Source organism: Pieris brassicae, chromosome 6 (assembly GCF_905147105.1).
Source record: "Pieris brassicae chromosome 6, ilPieBrab1.1, whole genome shotgun sequence".
NCBI lineage: Eukaryota > Metazoa > Arthropoda > Insecta > Lepidoptera > Pieridae > Pieris > Pieris brassicae.
In genome coordinates this window covers 21601998-21625843 of record NC_059670.1, presented here as the reverse complement: position 1 = coordinate 21625843, position 23846 = coordinate 21601998, and the positions used below count along the sequence as shown (strand labels likewise).

The 23846-nt window shown below is 33.3% G+C and overlaps 1 protein-coding gene across 17 annotated transcripts in view; it reads left to right on the top strand.

Moving 5' to 3' along the window:
- The window catches only part of LOC123710707 (plasma membrane calcium-transporting ATPase 3), an 87772-nt gene that overhangs the window by 36017 nt on the left and 27909 nt on the right, over positions 1-23846 (top strand). For 15 of the 17 annotated variants that reach the window (XM_045662810.1, XM_045662811.1, XM_045662818.1 and 12 more), the window contains 2 exons: positions 4226-4290; positions 13231-13438. In XM_045662810.1, the coding sequence (XP_045518766.1) occupies positions 13282-13438 (157 nt within the window). In that variant the 5' untranslated portion in view covers positions 4226-4290; positions 13231-13281. Of the gene's footprint in view, positions 1-3264; positions 3364-4225; positions 4291-13230; positions 13439-23846 lie in introns of those variants that run through there. The other 2 variants (XM_045662809.1, XM_045662812.1) reach the window with 2 other exon arrangements.

Sequence of the window (23846 nt, the reverse complement as noted above, 5' to 3'; positions counted from 1 at the left end):
ACTAATTTTCCGTCCTCACTCTTCCCCTGTACTCGACGTTCCTTCAGGTATGCCAACTTCGCTTTTAATTAAATTCGCAAAGACCCCACTTATTTATCTGGAGTCCACTTGAAATCCTAACCTAAAAGAAGAACATGATATTTCTGTGCTTATTTAGATTTTTGATATAAAAATAAAAAATGAATCGCTGCATATGGTGTATGCTCTTTTAGTTGTTACAGAAAGTATGAAATAAGCACATCCTACCATTATACAACAGTAGGGTGTGTCCTCCAGTTCCACTTCTGGAAATTTGTGGTTTTCTTCGCTGAAAGAGTGCGACATCTGTGTCCTGCTTTCATTATAGTCATGTGTCACTGCAGCATCGTTATATTACCATGGACGGCGCCGGGTTGCCGCCGGTTGTCTAGACGCGAAATAATTATATATCGAGCCAAGAGAGGCGGTCTGACTCAGCCCGAATTCGTCTCAGAATCGATTCTCGTCGATTTGCCGTGGAAGGTCACATCGAATACATTGTTTGCTCCAGAGTCCTGAATTCGATACTTTGAGTATTGATTGGTCCTCGAAGATTGATGAATACTATTCTTAAAAGGAACTGGCAAATGTATTGAAATATAATACGACATTCCATCGAGGAACTGGCAAGTTGTGTACAATTCTAATCTTTCTACATTTCCTTACCTTCTGGCTATAGGTAAATGTGTAATTGAAAATGGGGTTAATATCTGGCAAATAATAATTTGTACGATTTATTTATAATAAATTTTTATATATATAATCCTGATTTATATATATATACATTTAAGGTAACATTTTTATTAACCCTTTAGGTTGACTGCAAGGAGCACTCTATACTTTACTGGTAACGTTAATCGATCATACCATATAAATAACGGTTGCTATGTGTGCGTTGCGTAACGATATCGATATTGTAATTTCCGCTTCCGCCTAATCTTGTAAATTTTTGTTTGCCAATACTGTTGGGTTCCGATATTAATTTTGTCATGAGCTTTAAGAAATTATTACCTACTGCGCCTTTACTCGTAATAGTCCTTTTTTCAGCTTTAATTCTTCTAGTCTATACTTTTATTTATTATAGACGAAGCACTATGGTCTATGGATTCACGTCTTTATACAACTATTCATAGACTTCATAACGTAACTGTTTGGTCACTAGTACACTAGTAAGTAGTGAGCAATAAAGTCAGGATTGTAGCATTGCTAGGAAATAGAGTAATTCGTTTCTATGAACTTTTTCATGACCAAACACTCGATAAAAACGTGAACGATAGTTACAATTTTCGTGTTATTTTCCGAATATTAAAAATATTCGCTATTTTAATGTATAATAAATTGCTTTATCAAACCTTCCTTAACTGCCTTACAACTTGGCTCTTGCGTGACGATCAATAGGTCGTGTAAATAATTTATGTCAATTATAAAAAAAGAGTAAACTAAATAGCTATAGAAATTGAGAGTTCATTTCTAAGTATACAATGACATCACAGCCCACGAGAACAGATGACCGTAAAACAATAATAGCATTCAGTTGTCCATCAAAATATCATTTTAATTCATTGTGGTGGGCGTAATCTGCTCGATTATGTTGGCTGGTGATATGGGGAACTATGAGTCAATTTGTTGGTACATTTAGTTATAATAATGCAATATAAATGCGCAAGTATTATCACTTCAACTATGTTATATAGTCCATATATTGAGTGTATGAAAATCTAAACGAAATATATCGAGTAGATCTTCATCATAATTGTTCGCAAAGAAGTTTGTCAATTGCCTCTAAACGCCTTTAGGAGAATCGGTGGGGTTAAAATGTTAATAAAAAAACCAGAATGCTGAGTACCTTAGCATTAGACCCTTAGGTCAAGTGACAAACTAAAAGAATGTGTTTTGCTGTGTGTTTTGTACTAAGGTGATTTCATTCAACAAAGTTGAAGGCATCAATAGTAAATGTCTCAGGATGTTCTTATAGACTCTTATGGACTCGAGAGACACAAAACCATTGAAGCAAATGTCCATTACAAATGAATTGAGACGCGTCAAATCGAAACGGAAGAGGCCACTTAGATGAATTGGTTTGGTTATCGCCAGATGAACGAAGAAAGGGAAGTTCGCTTAAGTTCTTATAAAACTTTCTCAATAAATAATTCCTAGTAGAGTTTTAATTGTTAAATGGATTCAGTAGTATATATGTATTTTTACATAGTACGGATAGTTATAACCAATGCACTATGCGTTTTGCGTTAAAAAGATTCGTCGTATTAGTTTCGGTATTATTGTCTATGTTAAGTTAGTAGTAAATTTTGTTTTTTTTACCTCATTACTGTATAGATAATTATTTCAATTACTAGAATAACTATCGCAGTTTCCTCTTATTGTAATTTAAAATATTATCAAATTATTAAATTAAGTATAGTTTATTCAACATAACAAGGCAAGTCTTTATGGTTCAGGCTGTCGTTAGCTTTATCTTTTACGAGGAGATACGGTCCAAGATTCTTAATCGTCACATAGCACTAAGTGTGACTTCCGTATGTCATAAACCTATTGGATATTGATACGGTCTCTTTTTAGAGTCTTACTCTAACAAAATACTGCTATCGCTTCTACAATTCAAACTTTTTTTATGGCGTTTGACATTACATTGGCAGAATGCGTGCTGCAAATATCGTCAAAGAGGGTGTAAGAAGAATGAATATCGTTTAAAACAAATGCTTCGATCGGAGTTATTATATTGATAAAATACGTATAAAATAATTACACTCGCTAATTGTTTGTGGCATTAATGTTGAAAATCCATGTTTTTCACATGGCCACTTAAATGTCGCCTGTTCTCGTGTCGGTATACCAACAAAACTATTTATATACGCGCCAGAAAAACAAAAAAAAATATAATAAAAATAATAAACACTTTGTTTCTGAAATATTGTTTAGTTAATTATACCAATTCGAAATTAATATTCAAAGTTAAGATAGGGCAACGTCTGTCTGGTTCGCTACTTTTACTAATAAAAAACAGTTGAACAATCTCAAAATGAGACATTTTCACCTTCAAGGTAGTTTATGAAACTACTGCAAACACAGGGCTTTTATATTTATAACGTTGCGGCTAAAATAAATAACTGTAGGAATTAATTAAGATTCATATAGTTATCTTTGTGATAAATAGTCAGTGATAAAAATGCGCCTTTGTCGTATTTGATTAGTGTTACTTTCAATGCCAGTGGGTAATAAACCTACGTGTACAAATTTATCTTAATATTCGGTTAAATTTTAACAACAGTTTGTGCGTGACCGTTCGTGAGTTCAGTTTCTTTCTAAGACAGTAGAGTAAAATCTCAGGTGAGATTAAAAACTGTCTTATATAATTTTAATTAAAGACATTATATCGGTTCAACATATTACTTTGTTATTTAAATCACTTCTGTTACAAATAATATTATACACTAACTTTTCGGTGTTTAATCTAAAATATTACCTTTAATAATTTTAAAGTAGGTCTCATGTTGACAGAACATGTAATTCTGGTCTGTTTAGTGTGACTAAAAAAAATCTATATCGCTTATAAGATCGCTTTTTACTCGGCGCAGGTGTTTATAACTTAGGCGTGGGTGGCGCTACAGCCTTTAATAAACCTAATTGTTCTTTCATATCAAAGTGACCACACCACTTCAGTTTTATACGATAATAGCCGAAAACATAATACTTAAATTTAATTAAGCTTAAATTTTGAAGTTAGAAGCACTGATTAGATACTAGTAAAGAATAATTTTAAGGCCCAAGAAGTTATTGACTAGTCTGGCACAATCCAAATATTTACGAGTAGCAAGACGCCGCCCTAATTGACTATTTGTTCTGGCGTGGGCGTTTTTTCCTCACTTGATGTGCGCCTAAACGTACATATAGCGATGGCAAACAATAGAATAAGGAACTTAACTTACGCTCAACTATAATGTATAAACGATAGGGAAATGGTCACGTTTTACCATCCATTTCATTGATTTATTTTTCATGACATTGATCAGGACTACCACACTCTTCCACATCAATATTAAGTATTGATACTAAATATATTCTCTGGTCACCAATTTCACTGCCTCCGTTGTGGTAGGTTGCGGATTATAAGGCGAATTATAAAGCGGATGCGTCGTAAATAAATGATATAACAGTTAGCAGTATTTGAATAATGTTTTTTGATTTTCAGGTCGCCACCTGCATAATAGGGAGCCATACCCCGCGGCGGAAAGACGGGTGCGCTACGCACTCGTGGTACGTATATCACAATACTGATTACATAATACCTCTCAACTTTTAAAACAATATTAAAGCAGTTTTATTAGCGCTACCAAATTCAGCGTTAGGAGGGGTTTAAACCTCTTGACAATAAATATCGTATATGTTACTTAATAACTATAATAGCTGTAAAAACTTTCTTTTATTGTTGCCCGCATCCGTCAATCCGTCAGATTGATATTGGACGTCCAATCTGACGTCACTGTGACCCATTGATGCCACTCACAACCGATTGCAGTTTCTGTGCCCTATTTTAAACAGAAATTCAAACTTCCAAGCAAAAATTATTAAAGAATTCATGCTTTCAAAACATTAATTTGATTTAAAACAACACGATCTTTCGAGTGTGTTAAATAATATATAAATATAACTAGTCTGGCCATTAATACTGTTACATAAAAACTTTTCTTTTTTTCTACTTTTTAATTATTTTGAATGTGGAACACGTATATTATTTTAAAAACTTCCTTTTGATTTTGCGCCTTTTCATTTATTTTTTCGTGTTTATTGTCAAATTGGAATGAGGGGTTGAAGAAAATAGAATTGCAGCGATCGCCTTGCACAAAGTGGGTATAGAGCTGTCGATCATATGATACCAGACACTTCAAAAGCTGTATGTTCGTATATCGTACTATCAATAGATACAAGAACACTTCGTCTGTCGAAGACCTAAAAAGAGCGGGGCGGCCGCGTGCTGTTAGAACCACAAATGCTGTTACTGGTGTTAAGAGACTGCTAGAATTCGTCGAAACCCCATTAGGAAGCAACAAATCTTATCGCGAGAAATTTCAGATTCCTGCTAGGTCGCGTATTTTAAACAAGACCTGAAGCTCGGTGCTTATCTTCGATATAGAGGACATGCCTTAAGTCAATCTTTACAATTACAAAAGAGAGTGGAACGATCAAAAGGCCTTCTGTCGCGATGCGTAGGTGCTAATGAAGCGGTTGAAGTGGTCGGAAAGGTGATGGTGAGCGTGTCTTATCAACGAGTCACAAAAACTACATTTTTGTGAAAGTGGAGTGAAAACTTCACCCAAAGTCTATCAAGATACATATCGTTTGATCTCTTGGATCATGTTGTGAAACCTCTCAGCAATACACTTTTTAAAAATATACCGTGGACTTTTCAGCAGGATACTAAGCCTGGTCACATGGCATGAACCAACCCCAGGCTGGCGTGAAACCAAAAAATTCCAGGCTTTATAAAAGCTGAAGACTCGCCCTCATCTAGCCCAGACCACAACCATTTATACTCCAAATTATCACGCGGCGACATTGAGTCGCTTAAAAAATATTTGTAGCAAGCAGTGGCGAAATTACCCTTGGAAACAGGGCGTAAAACCAAAGATTCGTGACCAGACAGATTAAAGGTCTGTATAAAACCCAAAGGATACATTAAAAAAAAATGCATTTTCATTTGTAACAGAAATTATGGCTGGACTAGGAATATATATACATATAAATTAAGTCTCTTTGTGTCATCCAAATTCAAATCGCTTTTTGTTGGGCTTTAAAACACTGGATTTTGATTGCATGTGGTACAGTTTAAATTCAATTTCCATGCTTCACGTAACACAGACTGGGCGACGCTCATACGAATTATGTATCACACCACTTAATTAGAAAGCTAGGCTTGCTGTCCTCCATGCTCGTGTTTGCTTTGATTTCAATTAAATGTAATTAAGCTTCCACAAGCTGTTGTGTCGTGGTATTGCAGGTGACATTATTTAGTGCTCTTCTCTCGTAATTGAAATTTTAACTATGAACATGTTTTTATTCAAGAAATTTCTTAATACTAAACCGACTTTCAGTTGCAATTCAATATATGTACTTTACAACGAAAGCGGAGTCAATCATCAAAGAGGAAATCTGACATTTAATAGGATTCTTCTTTTAAATTGCACAAGGTAAAAAGTGACAGCTTTTGTCCATTAAAATTCCTTTTCCTACTTCAATCTCTATCCTTCTATCTAATATAAATATTGATGTATATAGAATTTTAGCCAGTTTCATTTATCATAACAATATAAAATTATAATCATTTATGTACTTATTATATACCTAATTTATCTGATCCTTTTCAAAATTCCGATCCAATTTCCAAACCAATAAAATAAATCTAATAACACACTTCCTAACTTTTTTGCATGGCTGACGCACAAACCGTGCAGGCCAAGAAAGGGAAAAAAAAAAAGTGACAGCTCTGTAGGGAAAAAACTCAATGTAAAATATGTAGATTTGGTTGGTTTAGGGCGCAGGGAATCTGTAATGACTTGCTTTGATAACAAAAGATTGTTTGGAGTGTTTGTGCATTCTTTGCATATATTTTCAGGCTTTTTGCGGTAAGCTGGGCAACCCGCCAACATTAGTATTAATTATTGATTAAATTTTTCTAAATTCAGTTATAGATACTTTAATTAGAAGAGAAATCATTCGCTTTGAAGATTTCATAGTCTTGCTTCTCAAATATGATTTTTTGAGCTTACTCCAGTACTTCTTAATACAGAATGTAGAATGATATTTAGCTTCCGTGAGGGTTTAAAGTGATGTCAGTTGTCGTTAAATGATATATTTGGTACGTGAAAATAGTTGACATACACATTCTAAGTAAAAAACGACATTAAACGATCGAGCGCAAGATAATTGTATATTTTTCTTGTTATAATTCTCTTTGGAGTAAGAATATTTTTCAAATAAATTTCTTTAAGGAAATGCTAAAGTGAATTTATTCACTCGACTAAACAAATTCCAGTTGAGTTATCCTCGTGTTGGCGTCACTCTTTGTGGTCAGAATACATTAGTGGCGCTCACTTGGAATACTAATGAAAAATATAGATTATGCCGTCATAATGCCTCCATAGCTCAGTAAGGCGTAGTGGTGAATTAGCACGAAGGGCTTATATCTAAATTATATTATAACAGTAAGTAAGACAGGCAGAAAAGTTCGTTAATATTCTATATATTTTGAAGGCCTTGGAAATAACACCTGGATTTTATTTAATCTTGAGTAGTTAATAATATAGAAATTATCATCCTTACCAACTTCTCGATTTATCTACATAAACCACACAAAGAATCCTCTACAATAACTATGGTTTTACGCGTGTTAAGTTAGTTCGTTTATTAAAATTAACCACCAACTTACTAAACCGTTCAATCTGTTCAAATAATTAGATTAAAATCTCTAATATATCATAAATGAAGATAATATAGACATTTCAGTTCTCAGTACCATTTCAACCTATTCACCAACACGGTGCCTTTTTATTTACCAACATTCGGGGCAGCTCCCAAGAGCGCCATTGTTTAAGTGAGGGGTGTTTCCAACAAAAGAAAATAAAAATTTATACAATTTAATGTTGTATTTCCACTGCAAAGTTAATTCGAGTAATTGTAGTTTACCACTTTTTTGCAACAATACTTTTTCATAATTTGTTCATGATACTTCGAAATAAATAGCACGACCTCTGGGTGTGTCTGATATACGAAAAACATTGAATGCGAGATAATGTTAAACATTGATAAAGTTGATTACATTACTGATTATTTAAATTTTTGATTTTTAAATTTACTTATTTATGAATATATAAATTAATAATTCATTCGTCTGTCAGAAATACTGAAAACTGATGTCGTAATATGTCTAAAATGAGAGCGAATCAGTACACAGTTGTGACGGTTGCTTAGTGTTAAGCGTAATATAGTGTTCACATTTTACAGTATTTATATTTTACAAGGCATACAAATGTTCTTGCCTTATCATCTTAAATAGGTACTGTACGTTCTAAGAAACTAGTTCATGAATCTGCTTATACATCGATAAGACCTAAGCGGTAACATAAAGTTGCTCGTCAAACTTTTAACGAACTTGAAGCGAATTAGATGGTTATCTTGGCAAGCGTTTGGTCCAAAGATTTATCAGCTTAACTCATTAATCTAACTCCTTCATTGCATACCCCTTTGTTTGATATTTCAGTCAAACAAAGTTACTTAAGAGTAAAACGGCTTAATTTCCTGATACAATTTGTTTACCACAATTTGGAAAAACATTCAAAAAACTAAACTGAAGTTATTTTACAAAGATGAAAATTTCAATAACCCTTAGTTAAGATACTTAAAAAGCCTTTAACATGGAGTAGTTCCGGTGTATTCCATCTATGGGTGTGCTTTTTATACTTTACCAACGCATACTTTACCAACTAGATTTTCCACTTGATACGTGCTTTGATTTATAACTTCACGTATATGGAGTGTGGAACCACGGTGACTGAATTCCAGTTAGCTTTCTTTACTAAATTGACGGCTTAAAAGGAAAACCAACTACATATAAATGCTAACAATTTAAACTGTGTTTTATCTTCAATATATACCATTTCAATTTTAATTTTGTTTGTTGTTTCGTTTCGTCTAAAACACATGAATTCTTTATATGAATGACTATTATTATTCATGTTTAAGTAGTTTTAAGCTTAATTAAGTTTAGCAGCCGGAACCTTTGATTTTGCCCAATATAACTGGTATGTTATTCTAAACGATGTTGTCGTAAACGGTTTTGACTGTTAAAAGTATAAATAAACTTAACGATTTTTAGTCGAAGAACAAGTTACAGTAATGTATCAAAGTATCGATATTTGTTCATAACAGTTGTCGAAGAGATTTATTGGTTGGTTTATTGTGTCAGTTGAGCCACAATATAGTATGATTAGCGAATGGCAGCGCATGAACTGAATACGATATCAGCGTTATTCAACCTTCTTGCCAATTCTTTATTTTATTGTATGTGGCACGTTGATTTAAGTTTAAATCCCTTACCTTTGATATATTTTATTGCTTACTAACCCTACAGGCTATGTAATCGAGTAAACGTATGTTAAACGAGACAGGATATAAAAACTCGATAGGAGTCGGTGCCACGCGATGTGATCGCTTATCAGACTATCTCGTAGTCTGCGGCTTTAGCTCGAAATAACCTGATAAATCTCTTTGACGACGCGAAATAGATTTTCGATTAAATTGCCAGGATAGCAGGACAGGAAAATTATACTAGTTGTGCCTGCGTACGTTTAGATACCCTTGGTTTCTTGTAGATAATTTTAGACACAATTCATTGTTTCTGTGAACCTAGAGTTTGGTCTGTCTTTTGATTTTATTTTGTTGATTTATATGACTGGAGTATTCATTTTTTTTTCTTTACTTAATTATTTATAAAGTTCCATCAACGTACTCAAGTGAAACAGTATTTATCGGATAGTATGAAACGTTTTTCATGAAAGATGGCTGGCTGAAAGTTTTTTAGATTTACCCTCATAGTTTTATAGCCATTCGATTGGGACTTGGATGCAATCCAAGTTCATTGTCTTTCAATGTAACCCTTGAGGTTTAGTTATGAAATTTGGTGATGGTACTTTGATTTGCAACAGAGCTAACATTATTACTTCACAGTTCATTGTAAGTAGGCTTGCTATCTTGATACGTGAACAAAGTAGGATGTTGTACTGAAACACTAATGTTATTTATATAAAATGAAGGATTAATAAAATTCACTATAAAATGTATATAAAACTCGTCTAGTAGAATAGTTCGTTCTGAGCACTCTAACCGCACTTAGCGCTTCCCAAGAGACCTAATCAGGCCACTGTCTATCACAGATACTGAGTTGTGTACGATGGTTTTGTATTTATTTCAAAAGTTTTTTTTACATTACAAACATGTTATTTGACATGATATGAAATATTGAATAGTATTTGAAAGCTCGTAATTCCTGTATTAATCAATAATTAAAATGAATGTGGATTAATTAATTATATCATATGCTTGGTACCATTTATCGTGGTACCAAGCATCGCAATTAATCTCCTCAGTATCCATAGTTGTTGTATTTAACTTACCGCTTAAAGTATTACTTAAGTTTAAACTAACCTTAACTTCAGGATCTATTCAGTAAACTCCTCTGTCAGTTTGTACTAACTGTGATCTCGTTACAAGTTCTCGCCTCCAATAAAAGCAGAGTTAGCTATTGATTATCGACTGCGTTTAACTTGGTCTATTTGATTCAAGATACACCTTTACACCTTGGAGCTTCCTATTCAGCTCCGGAGGCCCTATTTTTTTTTCATTTATTATTATGCAAGTTTTTCTAATTAAAATTTTGAAGCAACACAATATTCCTATAACGCAACGTTCCTATAGTCCAGTCCAATCACTGTATTTTCCTATTTTTGACAAGTGTTACTTATCGTGATTGACTTCTTCGTACGCGTTAATTGTGCTCATGGAATTTCTTGATGCACAGCCGGGGTCTGAGCGCAATGTCGAGGGAGTTACCTAGTTAGTTACAAAATATTTTTTTAGCTGAGTGTCATATTAAGCCAGTCATACAAATATACTTGCTGATCTGACACTTATGGACACATTTTTCATTTGCTGGTTTCGTAGTGAGGTGGTAAAAAATTGTCTAGGTGTGGTTAAGGCGTTCTTGTCACGCGATCGTACGCTCTATCATGCTGACTTTAGGTTGCTTGAATGCACAAGATCAAAGTTTAAAATATCAGCTGATTGCGCATTAACTTAATAATATTTTCCATAAGAAAAGAATTAAATATAAACTAAATTTTGATTATTTACTTGCGTAATATTTAGGAAAATATATTTACACACGTGCACACTTCACTGTTATTTATAATTAAATAATTAAAATGTAATTGTATAATAAATTATATAGTATAATAATAATATTCAAAAAAAAATCAAAAACATTTATTCATTAAGCTAACATAATGTAACGTCAAAAAACTTAATGTATATGAAATGCTTCCAATTCTGCGTTTACTGTCAGTTCTCAAATCAAGGGCGTAGACAGGAAGATAAAAACTTGCAGTAAGCAAATATACAAATATTTTCTAAATATTTTGACAATCAATATTCGTACTTATAAATGGAATTTCACAAATTCACGTTGAAAAGCCATTCATTGTCAATGTGCTGCAGGTTACCAAATTAATCATGTCGAGTTCGGAATTCCCGGTATTTTCAGCGGAAAAACATCGGAGAATCAGTGATTTGTGGCTGAAACCGACAATAAAAGATTATAAACTGTCTTCTATTTGTGCATTGCCTTTTGTATGTACCATAATGTACGGAATGTTCTATTGAGAATAGTTTTAAATCGATTGGTCAATAATAAGCAGCTCACATCTCTAGTGAAATAAAGAATATGAAATGTTCATTATCCATTATATTTCACACGACACATGCAACTTATGATTAATCTAAATATACATAGGACGATAAAAAGGTGGAACTATTCAACCATTCATTATTTTATATGATTTTTTTTGAAAAAGCATACCCATTGATGATGTGATAAATACATTGACGCTGAGCTGTCAAAGATGTAAATTCGTTTTCGCGTGATAAATAGGTTTATAGGTCAATAGTAGCGGGCCAAAGTTGGCACGTTGCGAACATGATTGTCTCCCTCACGAGAGGAATCTACTAATTATCGTTAGTAATTGAGCACAGTAGTCTTTTTAAATATCGGGTTCCTCTCAAGGGATCTACATATTTGTGTTATCAAAGTACAAAGTTTATAATATTATTTAAAAAAAATCATTTGTTTATATCTGTCAATTTATAATATTAACCTAGCAGATTTTATTTGCTGCTGTGACATTATTTTGCTGTCTTAAACTGGTTCGTGTAACTTATGAATCTAATACTATACCTGCATATATTTTTGATAGGTTTTCTATATTTCATTTGTTTGCCAACATTTCTGTTTCCTTTTACAAAGTTATAAGGCATTGAAATGAACCGAACTTGGATCCAGTATTGGATTGCGGTGGTTCAGAGTGGCTCATGAATTATTTACATGCCGTCAACAGGACGTGCTGGAGTTGGTTAGATTTTCATGAAACGCAGACACTGCTCGGCCAATTTAAGCAGATTCAAATAGATTTGACTCAACTTGAAACTAGCGATCTCCATGGAATTTGTAGTAGTTTATTAATTTTAATAAGTAAAAATCTTTTAGTAAACGCGTGTGTTAGGGCAGGTTTGTTGTAATAATAATAAAAAAATATTTATTATAATTGTTTGTTTTTTTTTCAACAAAGATATCAAAGCTTAATTGTGTCAACTTACTGCTTCATGGAATATCAAAAATTGGTTTAATATATTTGACTCAGTCGCATGCATTCCCATGCGATTTTAGCCGCATGCAAAGTTTGCAGAGCCGGAAATACCTTAGTAAGTTTTAAGAGTATTAGAACAAGTTCGCTTCATTTGAATTCCAAGTTTTAGTTGCCTCAACTTTAAGCATTCAAATAAGTTAACTGACTTAACCAAGGGTGTAGAATAATTGCTGTAAGGTTTTATTGTGGTGATTATTCCATCGATAGCCGAGTGGAATGAATAATAAAGCTGGTATAATTAGCGCGGCATGAAAATATTTACATAATAATTGATGAATATATTAGTATTTTAGGTTTCAAGATATTTTTGTCGAAGCGAAAATAAAATCCAAATCTATTATCCTAACCTAACAACGTTGTGCCTTTCTTGTCGCTTAGAGGTCAATGCTTGTCATGTTGTTTACTCTTCATGAGTGCCTCCTATCGAATAGCCTTCAATTTGACGTTTTTCATAATTCTTATTGACGTGTAGGAGGGTTGACAAATAAACGTTACCCGTATTACTTAGTTAAGTTACCGTTTTATTACTTTAGGATGATTAATGTAATTAATGAAATATAACATGAAGAAGCGAATGTTTTGATTAAAGGCGTACGTCTTAAGAAATGGAATATCACACAGACGTGTGGCAATGTGTGCGTATTATGGATCTTGAGGAAGAGTTGGAAGAAGCAAAGATGGTTTTTTCTACAATCCAGTTAATAACGTATATAAATTGTTCCAGATCTAGTGGGTGGTCGGGCGTGGTGGCGGCAGGCGCCGCGGGCCCGGCACCATGGCGACGGTGGAGGGGCGGCCCGCCCAATATGGGGTGACGCTGCGGCAGCTGCGCGAGCTGATGGAGACGCGCGGCGCGGAAGGAATAGCTAAGATCAACGCGCTCGGCGGCCCACAGGAACTCTGCAAGAAACTTTACACCTCACCCACGGATGGTAAGTAACATAATTATAACTGGCCGATCAGCTATTCAAAATAGACTACAACATCCACACTCCAGAAGCCAAGGTAGAGTGTTTTTATTATGACATAGTTGTTAATTTCACAGCGAAAATTTTGTGAATCCCTTTTCATGAGTTTCGTAATTTATTTCAATATTAATTAACGAGCGATTGATTCCAGTTTCATACAATAGAGTCCATTTAGTATAACGTATTAGTTGATTACAAAAGCTGCTTGCATTGATTGAAATAGCTAATGTTCGCCTCTTTCTATGGTAGGAAGTACATTTAAATCTCTACGTGTCTGTATAAGCTCACATACCTACCTGCCACCTTTTCCGAAAGCTTGTATATATTTACCACGATATTCACATATTCAGACTCAAGGGTGTTCTAAAATTCGCTCACTCAAATACGAGCTAATTATGTATTCCCGTTCAAAGAGATGTATAACTTCAGTTTCGAGACTTTGTTAATGAACTAAACTTATACAATTCGCGATTTACAATTAATTCTAAACTTTTGCCAAATGTCAAAAATGGCACTAAGTTCGTAAACTTTCAGCGCTTGACTCCTGATGTATGGTATATATATATTCTGTATATATATATATAATAAAAATAATCTATTACACGTATGTGTCACGTATCTATTTGAACTTACACATTATCAAGTAGAAAAATAAATTTTTCAAAGTATTTTGTATACATATCAGTATAGTAGGAGTTGTCGTTTTAGTTATTCGAGTTTGTTTAAAGTTGTTAGAAAAAGTTTTCGAGTTTTTACAGTACCGTAGTCGGCTTGTTTTGTTGTTCGTTATTACAACTGTTATTTCACGTAGCTCGACACTTTTAAATAAACTTTTTTACTTTATTCTAGTTTTTGTTGAGATTTGTCTTGCTCCAAATTTGATTTTGCACGTGCGCTGGATATATCCAAGTCGACTCTCCTTATAACCACGATGATAATTCGAATATTTCGATCATTTAATCGATAATTTGTTTTAAAAATTTAAAATTCATACTGAGGTACATTTCCCTTATTGCGGCCTTGCTCTTCATTATACAAATGAATGTTCTGTCCGTGTTGGAACTATTGTAAGTGAAAAATTGCTGTAAGGTTCATTCATCATTTTGTCATAAGGAATTTTTGATTCCTAATTATTATCGGATCTGATATTGGTTTAACTTTTAGTATCTGTAATACATCAGTTTCGTTTAACAATACTTTTTTTTAAATTCTCTCTCTCGGGATATTAATTACCGTAAGTTATGTTTGTTCCATACTGTCTTGATTGGCAGGTAAACTTAATTCATTGATATGCAGTGAAATGGGATATTGAGTCATAACAGTCTTAACCAGGTTGCACCAACGAGAAGATGCGTATTCAACAAATTCAATACCCATTACATTTCACCATATTAACGGCTATGTATTTTTGTAATAGTAGTATATATATACTATTACAAAAAATAACTCATTTTTATATTAATTCCTTTTTGTAAAAAAAAACTAAATCTGTTTATTAGTAGTCTTAATCTTTAACAAAACTTTCGGTTTTACGCTTATTGTCAGACTTAAAACACGCTGGCATTTTAGAAAATATATTTTCCTATCGTAAACGAGTTGAAGCTTAATCTAGTGGATTGATCAGGGCTCCATAGTAGTTGGTGATAGCCATCGTGACATGATGACACGATAATGTCTGAGGGTACGTCGAACATTATTGCTGTGGATTAGACTTCACAAAAAAAAGATGTTATCTGTGAATATAAATAGTATACTCGGAGAAAAAATTATAATATCTTTTCGATGACAGAAACACTTGTTAATTTCTCATATTATCATGAGGCAACAAATTGAAACTCAACAAAACCGTTTCTATCAAGGCTCTGTTTAGACATGACGTATCGAAATGAATAAAACAACGAATTACTTTGATCTCTAAAATGAACGGAGATAATCAAACGAACTCTCGTGCCCAAATTAGATATTTCGGTTCGCGTGAAAATTTGATCATTCAAACGTTCGCTCGCTCTATCGATCCAAGTTCACTGAACCGTTCTCGTTCGCGATACGAAAATCATATTGAAAGGCTTGGATTAATCAGTGGCTTTTCCGTATGCGTTTGAAAACGTTATTTACGTTTTTTTTTGTACTATGTTTGCAATGATCGAATGGACTTAGCGTAAAAAAATCTAATTAATAACAGTTCTAACATCTATTGTTTTTGCGTTTGCCTTGGCTACTTTAAACGTGATTTTATAAGCCGAATTAAATTTCATTTATTTTAAAGTTGGGACCCATTTTGGGTCCTAGCCAAGTAGTATAGTTGTTAAACAGGAACGCCATGAAGTTGTTCCACAGATAACTTTACAATGTGTAGTGATTGACCTAAATTAAAAGAAAAACTAATGTTATTGTCGTAAAGCAGTGGCGTGTGGCTGGCGGTTAAATTACGATTCCAATGAAAATCGCCACTAAAACCGTATTAATGTTTCATTAATGCTATAGAAACCAGATTAACACTGCTTTATTACTTCAACTAACTTCACGCGCGGATTCGTTCACAATACATTCGTTATCGTCCCAAGCCGTGTCAATTCTAACATAACAGTGTTCCTACAAGTAATCTGTATGTGACATATACTGGCATAGCTGTAGAATTAATGATAACAGTTTACGCCGTAATATTTGTAAGAAATTAACCGCTTATAGGTGAATAAATGTTTAAGGAAGTAAAAATGTATGCCCCTGTTTACACCATTGTATTTACAAACTCTTGAGAATAAGCCATGTCGTAATTTTAATTAGAACGAATTAGGTAGGCTTTTATTAATAAGATCGAAGCAGTCGAAAAAATAAAAAAGGTTTTGCATCTTTTTGGCATATTGTATTTTTCTGTAATGGAATATTAGCGATTTACCCAATTGCTGTTGCCTAAATTACTTTAATAATAAGATTTTACATTTCTTTTGAAAAGTGGGGTATCTGCTGATAACATCGAGTTAATTTCCACAGGGTCGTACGAAGGCATCGATCAAACTTTATATGTAGGCCAAGTTCGTATTGTGATAGCGGATTGTGAATTTTGTTTTACTTGAGAAAACTACTTTTTACTAGATTTCGTAGGTATATGATAGTATGATAAAGTTAAGATTAAAGTCTATAATATATATATATATATATATATTTTAAATTTGTTATCTGATTTCCCCTTACAACATTGTTATCATATACATGGTCACATCAGCTCATTCTTTTACTGCGGACTGTTTTATCTGCTACTAAACATTGGCTTTCCAAAAACATTACATCATTGGACACTCAGCGTCGTAAACCTTGTGAATTCAAATCTTGTTCATACAAGTGACATAAGTCTGATCTCATCATGAATTCCAATTGTGTATTCTAACCTCCACTGATTAGCCAGTCAATCTAATTGTTATTTTTCAATTTTGGTTATTAAATGGATTAGATTATTTTCGACTCGTTCGTTCGTTACGGGCTTTTCATTCACGTTAATGTTAATTTCCATTTGAATAGACCAGACTGTGAGATATGACTTTAAAAATGCACTTACCTTACTTACCTTTTGACGTGTTGATAGATGAGCCCCGACGCTTTTCACGAGAAATGATCTTAACAAAATAGTATGCAGGCGTACTCGGCTGCATTTTTGTTATGGCACGCTGCCAATGCCGCGTATACCATTACGGGCCTTACATATTCATTTATCATCTTTTTAAATGGTATAATTCAATATGTGACGTTTTTTGAGTGGCAGTCCATTGAAATTATAATATTTAACATTTTATGAATTCATTCAGGTCGAAATTAATTAATTTGTAACTGAGCCAAGCCATTTTCTTGTAATCGAATATCACACATCATTAATAATTGAAAAAAAAAAAATTTTATACAATTATCACACCATCACGTATGTGTTAAGCCAACGAAATTAACGAAATTATTAGCTATTTACTTTTAATAAATCCGTTGCAATAATTTTGTTGCAACGAAAATGGTACACAAGATGATTACAAAAAACTGCATAATCAGCCAAGCCAAGTGAGCAAAAGTCAGAATATATTTAAAGACAGAATCTGTACCGCCACAGGGATTTTTTATATTCGTTTAATCTACTATTTATACATTTTCATTATTACTATGTTTGTTAAGAATATTATGTACATTTGTGTGTTGCTAATATTTATTTGAAATTTACTAAAATCGATAAAATTATATATATATATATATATATATATATAAAGTCATAATATATTCTACGTCACTATGTTAAATAATAATGTAAGAACTGAGTCGAAACAAGTATGACTATTGTTGTGTTCGTATTTTAAGATAAATTATTTTTACTTAATACATTGTGAATTCTAACAATCACTTTTTAAAATAGATCCAGTTACATTATCAATGTTAATTATAAACATTTATGTTTTCCTCGTTAGCAATTAATGACAAAGATGGTGTCATGTCGAATCAGGTAGTCCTTGTACCAATTGAAATAAGGAATTCTGGCCCTCAATGAAACTTAATCTAACTATTTAAGAATGTCTACATATAAAGCTTAGGTTACATTTTCATGTTTTTACTAATATTAATTAATTGAACTCCTTAAAATATCTATGAATCTATATATATATTAATATGTTATAATCTATTTTAGATAAATATCACCCAAAGCAATTTGTTATCTTTATCGAAATTAGAATAACTTATATTTGAATCAATTTCGAAGTGATAAACAAGTAGCTGGCCTACCCTTGGTAAATTTGGATTTTTTTTTTATTTTGATAACATCAATGATAAAATTTAGTTCAAGACGCGTAACAGTTCACGCTTTTATATTAATTTACCTATTATAATTGATTTACATAATATATCCAAATTCTTACACTGTAGGTATACTGATCAGCAGATACTTCGACTAAAGATGGAAAGTTCTGTCTTATGTCCATGTTGTTTAACACTGAGACAATATAAGAAACCAATGGTCTTGATTTACCCTAATTCCATAAATGTATCAACCATTTGCGTCCATCAGAGCAAGACGAGGCCGCCGCACAATGTACATCAGACATTCAATTTCATGCCAACCGCTCGCCATCTATTTTTCAATTCCTAAATCTATATTAGAATTGTATGACAAATGCATTTTAATGAATTCTGTTATACGCTTAAAGGGTTTTTTATTTTATAATTAAAATATTACACTAATGTATACATTTGAGAGATCTATAAAGGTTAATTTTAATTAATCACGTAATAAAACTTGAACGAACGAACTAAAGACAATTATTGTTCACGGTGTTAATTGTTTGTATTTAAATGAAACTTAAATTACCATATAATATATTAAGTAAGAGTAAATGTAAACATTATTTCAGTAAGACAATATACATGATGTATAAAAGTTTCATAAAAGATTAACAACTAAACCATTATCAGTTGCCCATAGCTATATGTAGCGTAGTACAGGGATTAAAATAGAATATATTTCTTCCAAGGTTTTATATATGTTAAGGCCAGGTTTATGCCTACATTCATAAGTTTTATTACATGTCCAAGCCGACAATCAATGCAACTTGTAAGGAAAGGAAAAGAATCCAATTATATTAAAATTTTAGATCTTTCTAAAATGTCCAAACAGATAAACAATCATGATTACTACACTTGTACGAGTGAATCCGGGAAGCCCTACATTATTATAGGCTTATAGACTGCGCCTTGGATGCACATAGTAACCTAAACCAACTTATGCCGTGGCTATGCTAAACTAATATTTTGGTTAAAGGCTTTACTGACTAGACTTTTCGATAGCCTAAATAAATAAAATGACATTATTATAAAGTTATTTTATGTGTATGTAGCGGAATAACAATTTTTAAATTTTTATAACAGCCCTTCAAGGTTTTTACTTGGAATGAATTTATTACAAGTTGATCACATCCAATTGAAGCTGAAGACGTGAGGGTCAGCTTTTTTTCATAATCATAATAATTATTTCACGCACTATGTAACGGCATTGTCACTAATTCGATTTGTGTAACCTCGTTCCATTCCGCTTCTATCGAGATCTAAACGTTGTCATATTAAATCTCTATCAGGGTCACTAACCTGGTTTTGAACTGGTCTTTCAGGGTTCCACCCTGCAAGATGGGCTTATACGGCTATAAAAAATACTTTAAGGCAGACAGTCAATATGTTGCTTTGTGAAGTGCAAAAAATTGCTAGGTTCAAACAGTTAGCTTTGAATTCGAATTTGTAAGGAATTGTATATAATGTTGTCGTATAACCGCTAAGCATCATTTATTAACCCGTAATTGACATTGAAGTAATAACATATCAATTACACTTCGATATAATTTATTGATTAATAGATGACGTTGTTCATTATTAATAACTTAATTGTACGAGTTCGTTAGTAACGTTTCCACAAAAAGTCACAAAAAATTGGTGATAAACATTTTTCCACCGGCATTATTATATAGAGGCTTAAAATACATATATATATATATATATATATATATATATATATATAATACATACATTGGGCCTGAAGCAACGCAAAACGAGGGCATCGACGATTACCTTATAGTTACGTAAGCTGATGTCATTGCCTCAAGGATTATGACATCATATCATTTTATAAAGGACTACATATATACACATATATTATTATGTACTTTATATAGTTAAATTTGATTGAAAACATTTTTATTTTTATTTTCTTAAAGAATATGGTTGTACAAGTATGTATTTCGAGTTTAAAGTGATAAAACATAACTTTATGATAATTTATTACTTGATTGTGGTCTTGTAGCACTTTGGAGACATATTATGGAAATCTTATCTGTGACGTCATGCTTTTACTTGCATTATCAATCCTTCAATTAGAATAATACTACCACTTTTAACGATTTAACTTCAAAGCTGTTGCAACCAACTACAACTACCAAACAACTTAAGGCGTTAAAATGTTGACAGTAAAAGCCACATCAGGCTTAAGAGATAAATGCTAAATAGGTCTACACCCAAAGTGGGTGAAACTAACAGCCATTCTGAAAGACACGTCATTAGGTCCCCCCCACTCTGACGTCATTCCCCTCGGCCTAGAATTCCATTTCCGCCCAATGCCTTCGACTCAAAGCTATAAGTTATCTTTGCTTCATAGATTGCATTGTATGATAAGATACTTTGAGATCCGCTTATATAAATCATAACTGTGATTTAAAAAAATGATAAGTTTCAAAAATATACCTGTCTAAGTTCTCATTTTTATATCGAATGTGTACAGTACATTAGAGGAAAGCCAGCTCAATTAAAACGACTAGAACGAAGATTGAAAGGTGTCTTTAAGTTACTTGTAGCAGAGAGGTTTGCGTTAACTATCGCATATATTCGGTTCGATTATTGAACATTTTCGTAATTGAAAATGTCAAGTCACAGCCAGTCAACTGCCCTTTTAACTGCCCCTGTTATTTCGCAAAAGAAAACGGGTTGGCAGGAATTCAAATTGATTGAGTGCGCCTTTCCATGTATTATGCATCATATTGCTTAAGTTTACATAATATATTATCCTTGCTAAGTTTAATCGAAAGCAACTTGGCGATGGTTTTTTTTAATCGTCTGATAAATTTGTTTCACTGCTATGGAAATTCTATTATATCCTCGATAATATTTCTTATATGTTTTATATGACTATCAAATTAAGTTGACCCTTTAACGTTTTCCTTTTAAAATGTATTCATTCGTTAAGCGAATGAGTGCAATCGAAGGGGACAAAAAGTGTTAAAACATTCCCGTTAGTAACAGTTGAATACACAAAAGTGTTGACGTGGACAAATTGAGTCTATTTCGCTTCCGTATTGTTCTCACATTGCACTTCTTTCAAATATGCTATTTATAAATGCACTTTGCTAAAGGTACGCTGTATCGAGTTTTCCTTTTATAAACTGTGGCTTTCAGTTATTAATGTTTACGGATGTTTTGAATGGTAAAATCGGCACGGTTGTGCTAATTAAAACATGGCTTTTTACGTGTTTCGTGTGATGACAACCACCACCTAACAAAATTTTAGTTATTTAATTATTACAGCCTTTACCGCTCTCAAAACCTTTTGTTGGATTCGTGCTTTCGGGTACAGAAGGCTACCTACTACTTACGTAATTACTGTGTTCATGGTTTCCTCATCTTCATAAAAAAATATTCGCACCTAATTTTTAGTTCTACTACTCATTTTATTTTTGAAAACCTGTTGTATTATAAATGAACATTCAATGACAAGAGATGTTTGTATAAAAAGAACTAAACAGCAGTAAAGTCGAATCATTAAAACCTCTGATGGTAGACCGTGTGCAAGAGAAACAAACCAGGTACGAGCCAGTTATGATTGAACACTCGCAGGTATTTCTACCACCTATATTAATATTGAGATTAAAATAAATCCGGGCCTGCTCTCACTGACTGGAGTTATTAATGAACTGTACCGAAGCGGGATTTGAGTTGTTCAATATTCAGGAGCTTTCATTCGTCGATATTTATATTTAACGTTATATTTGAGAATGTGTCTAAAATTTAAACTGCTGATAAAATCGTGTAATATTTTGTATCATTTATGATATACAGTTAAATGACATTATCACAGATTTGTCTTATCACTGCTACCTTCATACCGTTTATTTGATTTCCTGATTTGATATTAAAAAGTAATTGCACTCATTTCCTTAATCGATAACCGAATGTTTGAATATGCGAAATTATGTAATTTCATAGTATGGAGTTTTATGTAATTATTTAATTAATCTACCTATACCCGTCGATTATTCGCACACTCAATATGTATACCACCTCGCACAAAACAAAGACGAACGGCCGGTGCGGTGTACGTCTAAAACAAACAACCTAAATGTTCCCAACACACGTTACCCACGCTCGTTATTTAGGTGCTAAATCATATTATTTACAGATCCCGCAGGTTAATGCGAATGCCTTACTAACAACAACACTCTATTGTTAGCAGTACATAGCTGTCAGATAAATAAGTCAACGCCTCAGTGGCTGCTGGCTGCTATTAGGACAATCCTGATCCCGTATCATGATTTTTTCATAAATTCGGATTACCATTAACATTTACGTTGCAAATACGCAATGTAATAGGTTCAGGAATTCAGTGATGACACACTGATTGATTTATTCGTCAATTTTGGCAGTCACCTGTCGTGTTCGCGTAAGTCACATAACGTTATGATGTCATTCCAAGGCAGTAGCCCCGATCACCATGCGTCATTGTTTTTGCTGGAATACTAAACGAATATTTTATTGATTCTCCTCTCGTCCATCGTGTCCAAAAATCATCCGAATGTTGCCTGACTGAAAATTTGGACAGTTTTCACTTTGTGATCATTAATCACATGATTTCTGATTTTCCCAGACACACAGAACCGAATTCCGAGACATGTTTTGCGACGAGCAGAAATAGCTCAGAGCGGGTACTATGTGATCTCCCTGCGTGACGCCAGCGGGCAGTTTCCGTCCCGCTCGAGCTTGCGACGTGAAAAATATACCTTACCTGTTCTTGCGCACTCACTTCATTGTTTTAAAACGAAGCTGTGTTGGCCGCCGGACTGAAATAGGTCGGGAGCGTCCGAAACAGACCGTTCATGTTATCGAAAGCTATTGCGAGGTCACTGCCGGAGAATCATGAACAACGGGTGTTGAATGATATTCTATACACATTGTAGAAAAGCTCTTCCAATATCTTCTTTAGTCGCAAACAGCGTGATGTAGAAGTGATCACAAACACCTTCATTATATTGCCGTAGAGACTTTAATTATTATAACTCTAGAACAGTCTTATGAGTCATTGTAGTTTTACATATTTTGTCACATCGTGTTTTATTCAGTATATATTTAAATTTCCTTGTATTTATTCACTGCGTGTATGACCAACTAGGAATCAATTACGTCACAGCTGAAATAGAGTTATAACATTAGCGTTGTTTCATTTGGCTGCAATAACCGATTAGCCGATTGTTTCCATAAGCACGGGTCTCGTGTTGTACAACTATAAGACTAATATACACTTTCGTTCTAAGTTTCATTACACAATGCTAATAAAAGCCATTCATGAGTAATTTCATCGCTATATTTTGCACTCCTTTATTGTGAGTGCCAGTTCCGCGGTCGTTTGCCGAGAAACAATTACCGGAATTCTTTGATACTTAAGAATTTGGCTGCGATATTGCCTAAATGTATATCGTCAAGAATTTGCATTAGTTTGAAATGTTCTTTTTTATTGATATTAAATTGCTTACGTCGTTAGAGAATGAAAATAAGATGATCAATGCGCACCGAGATCAAACGTTGAAATTTATTTTGT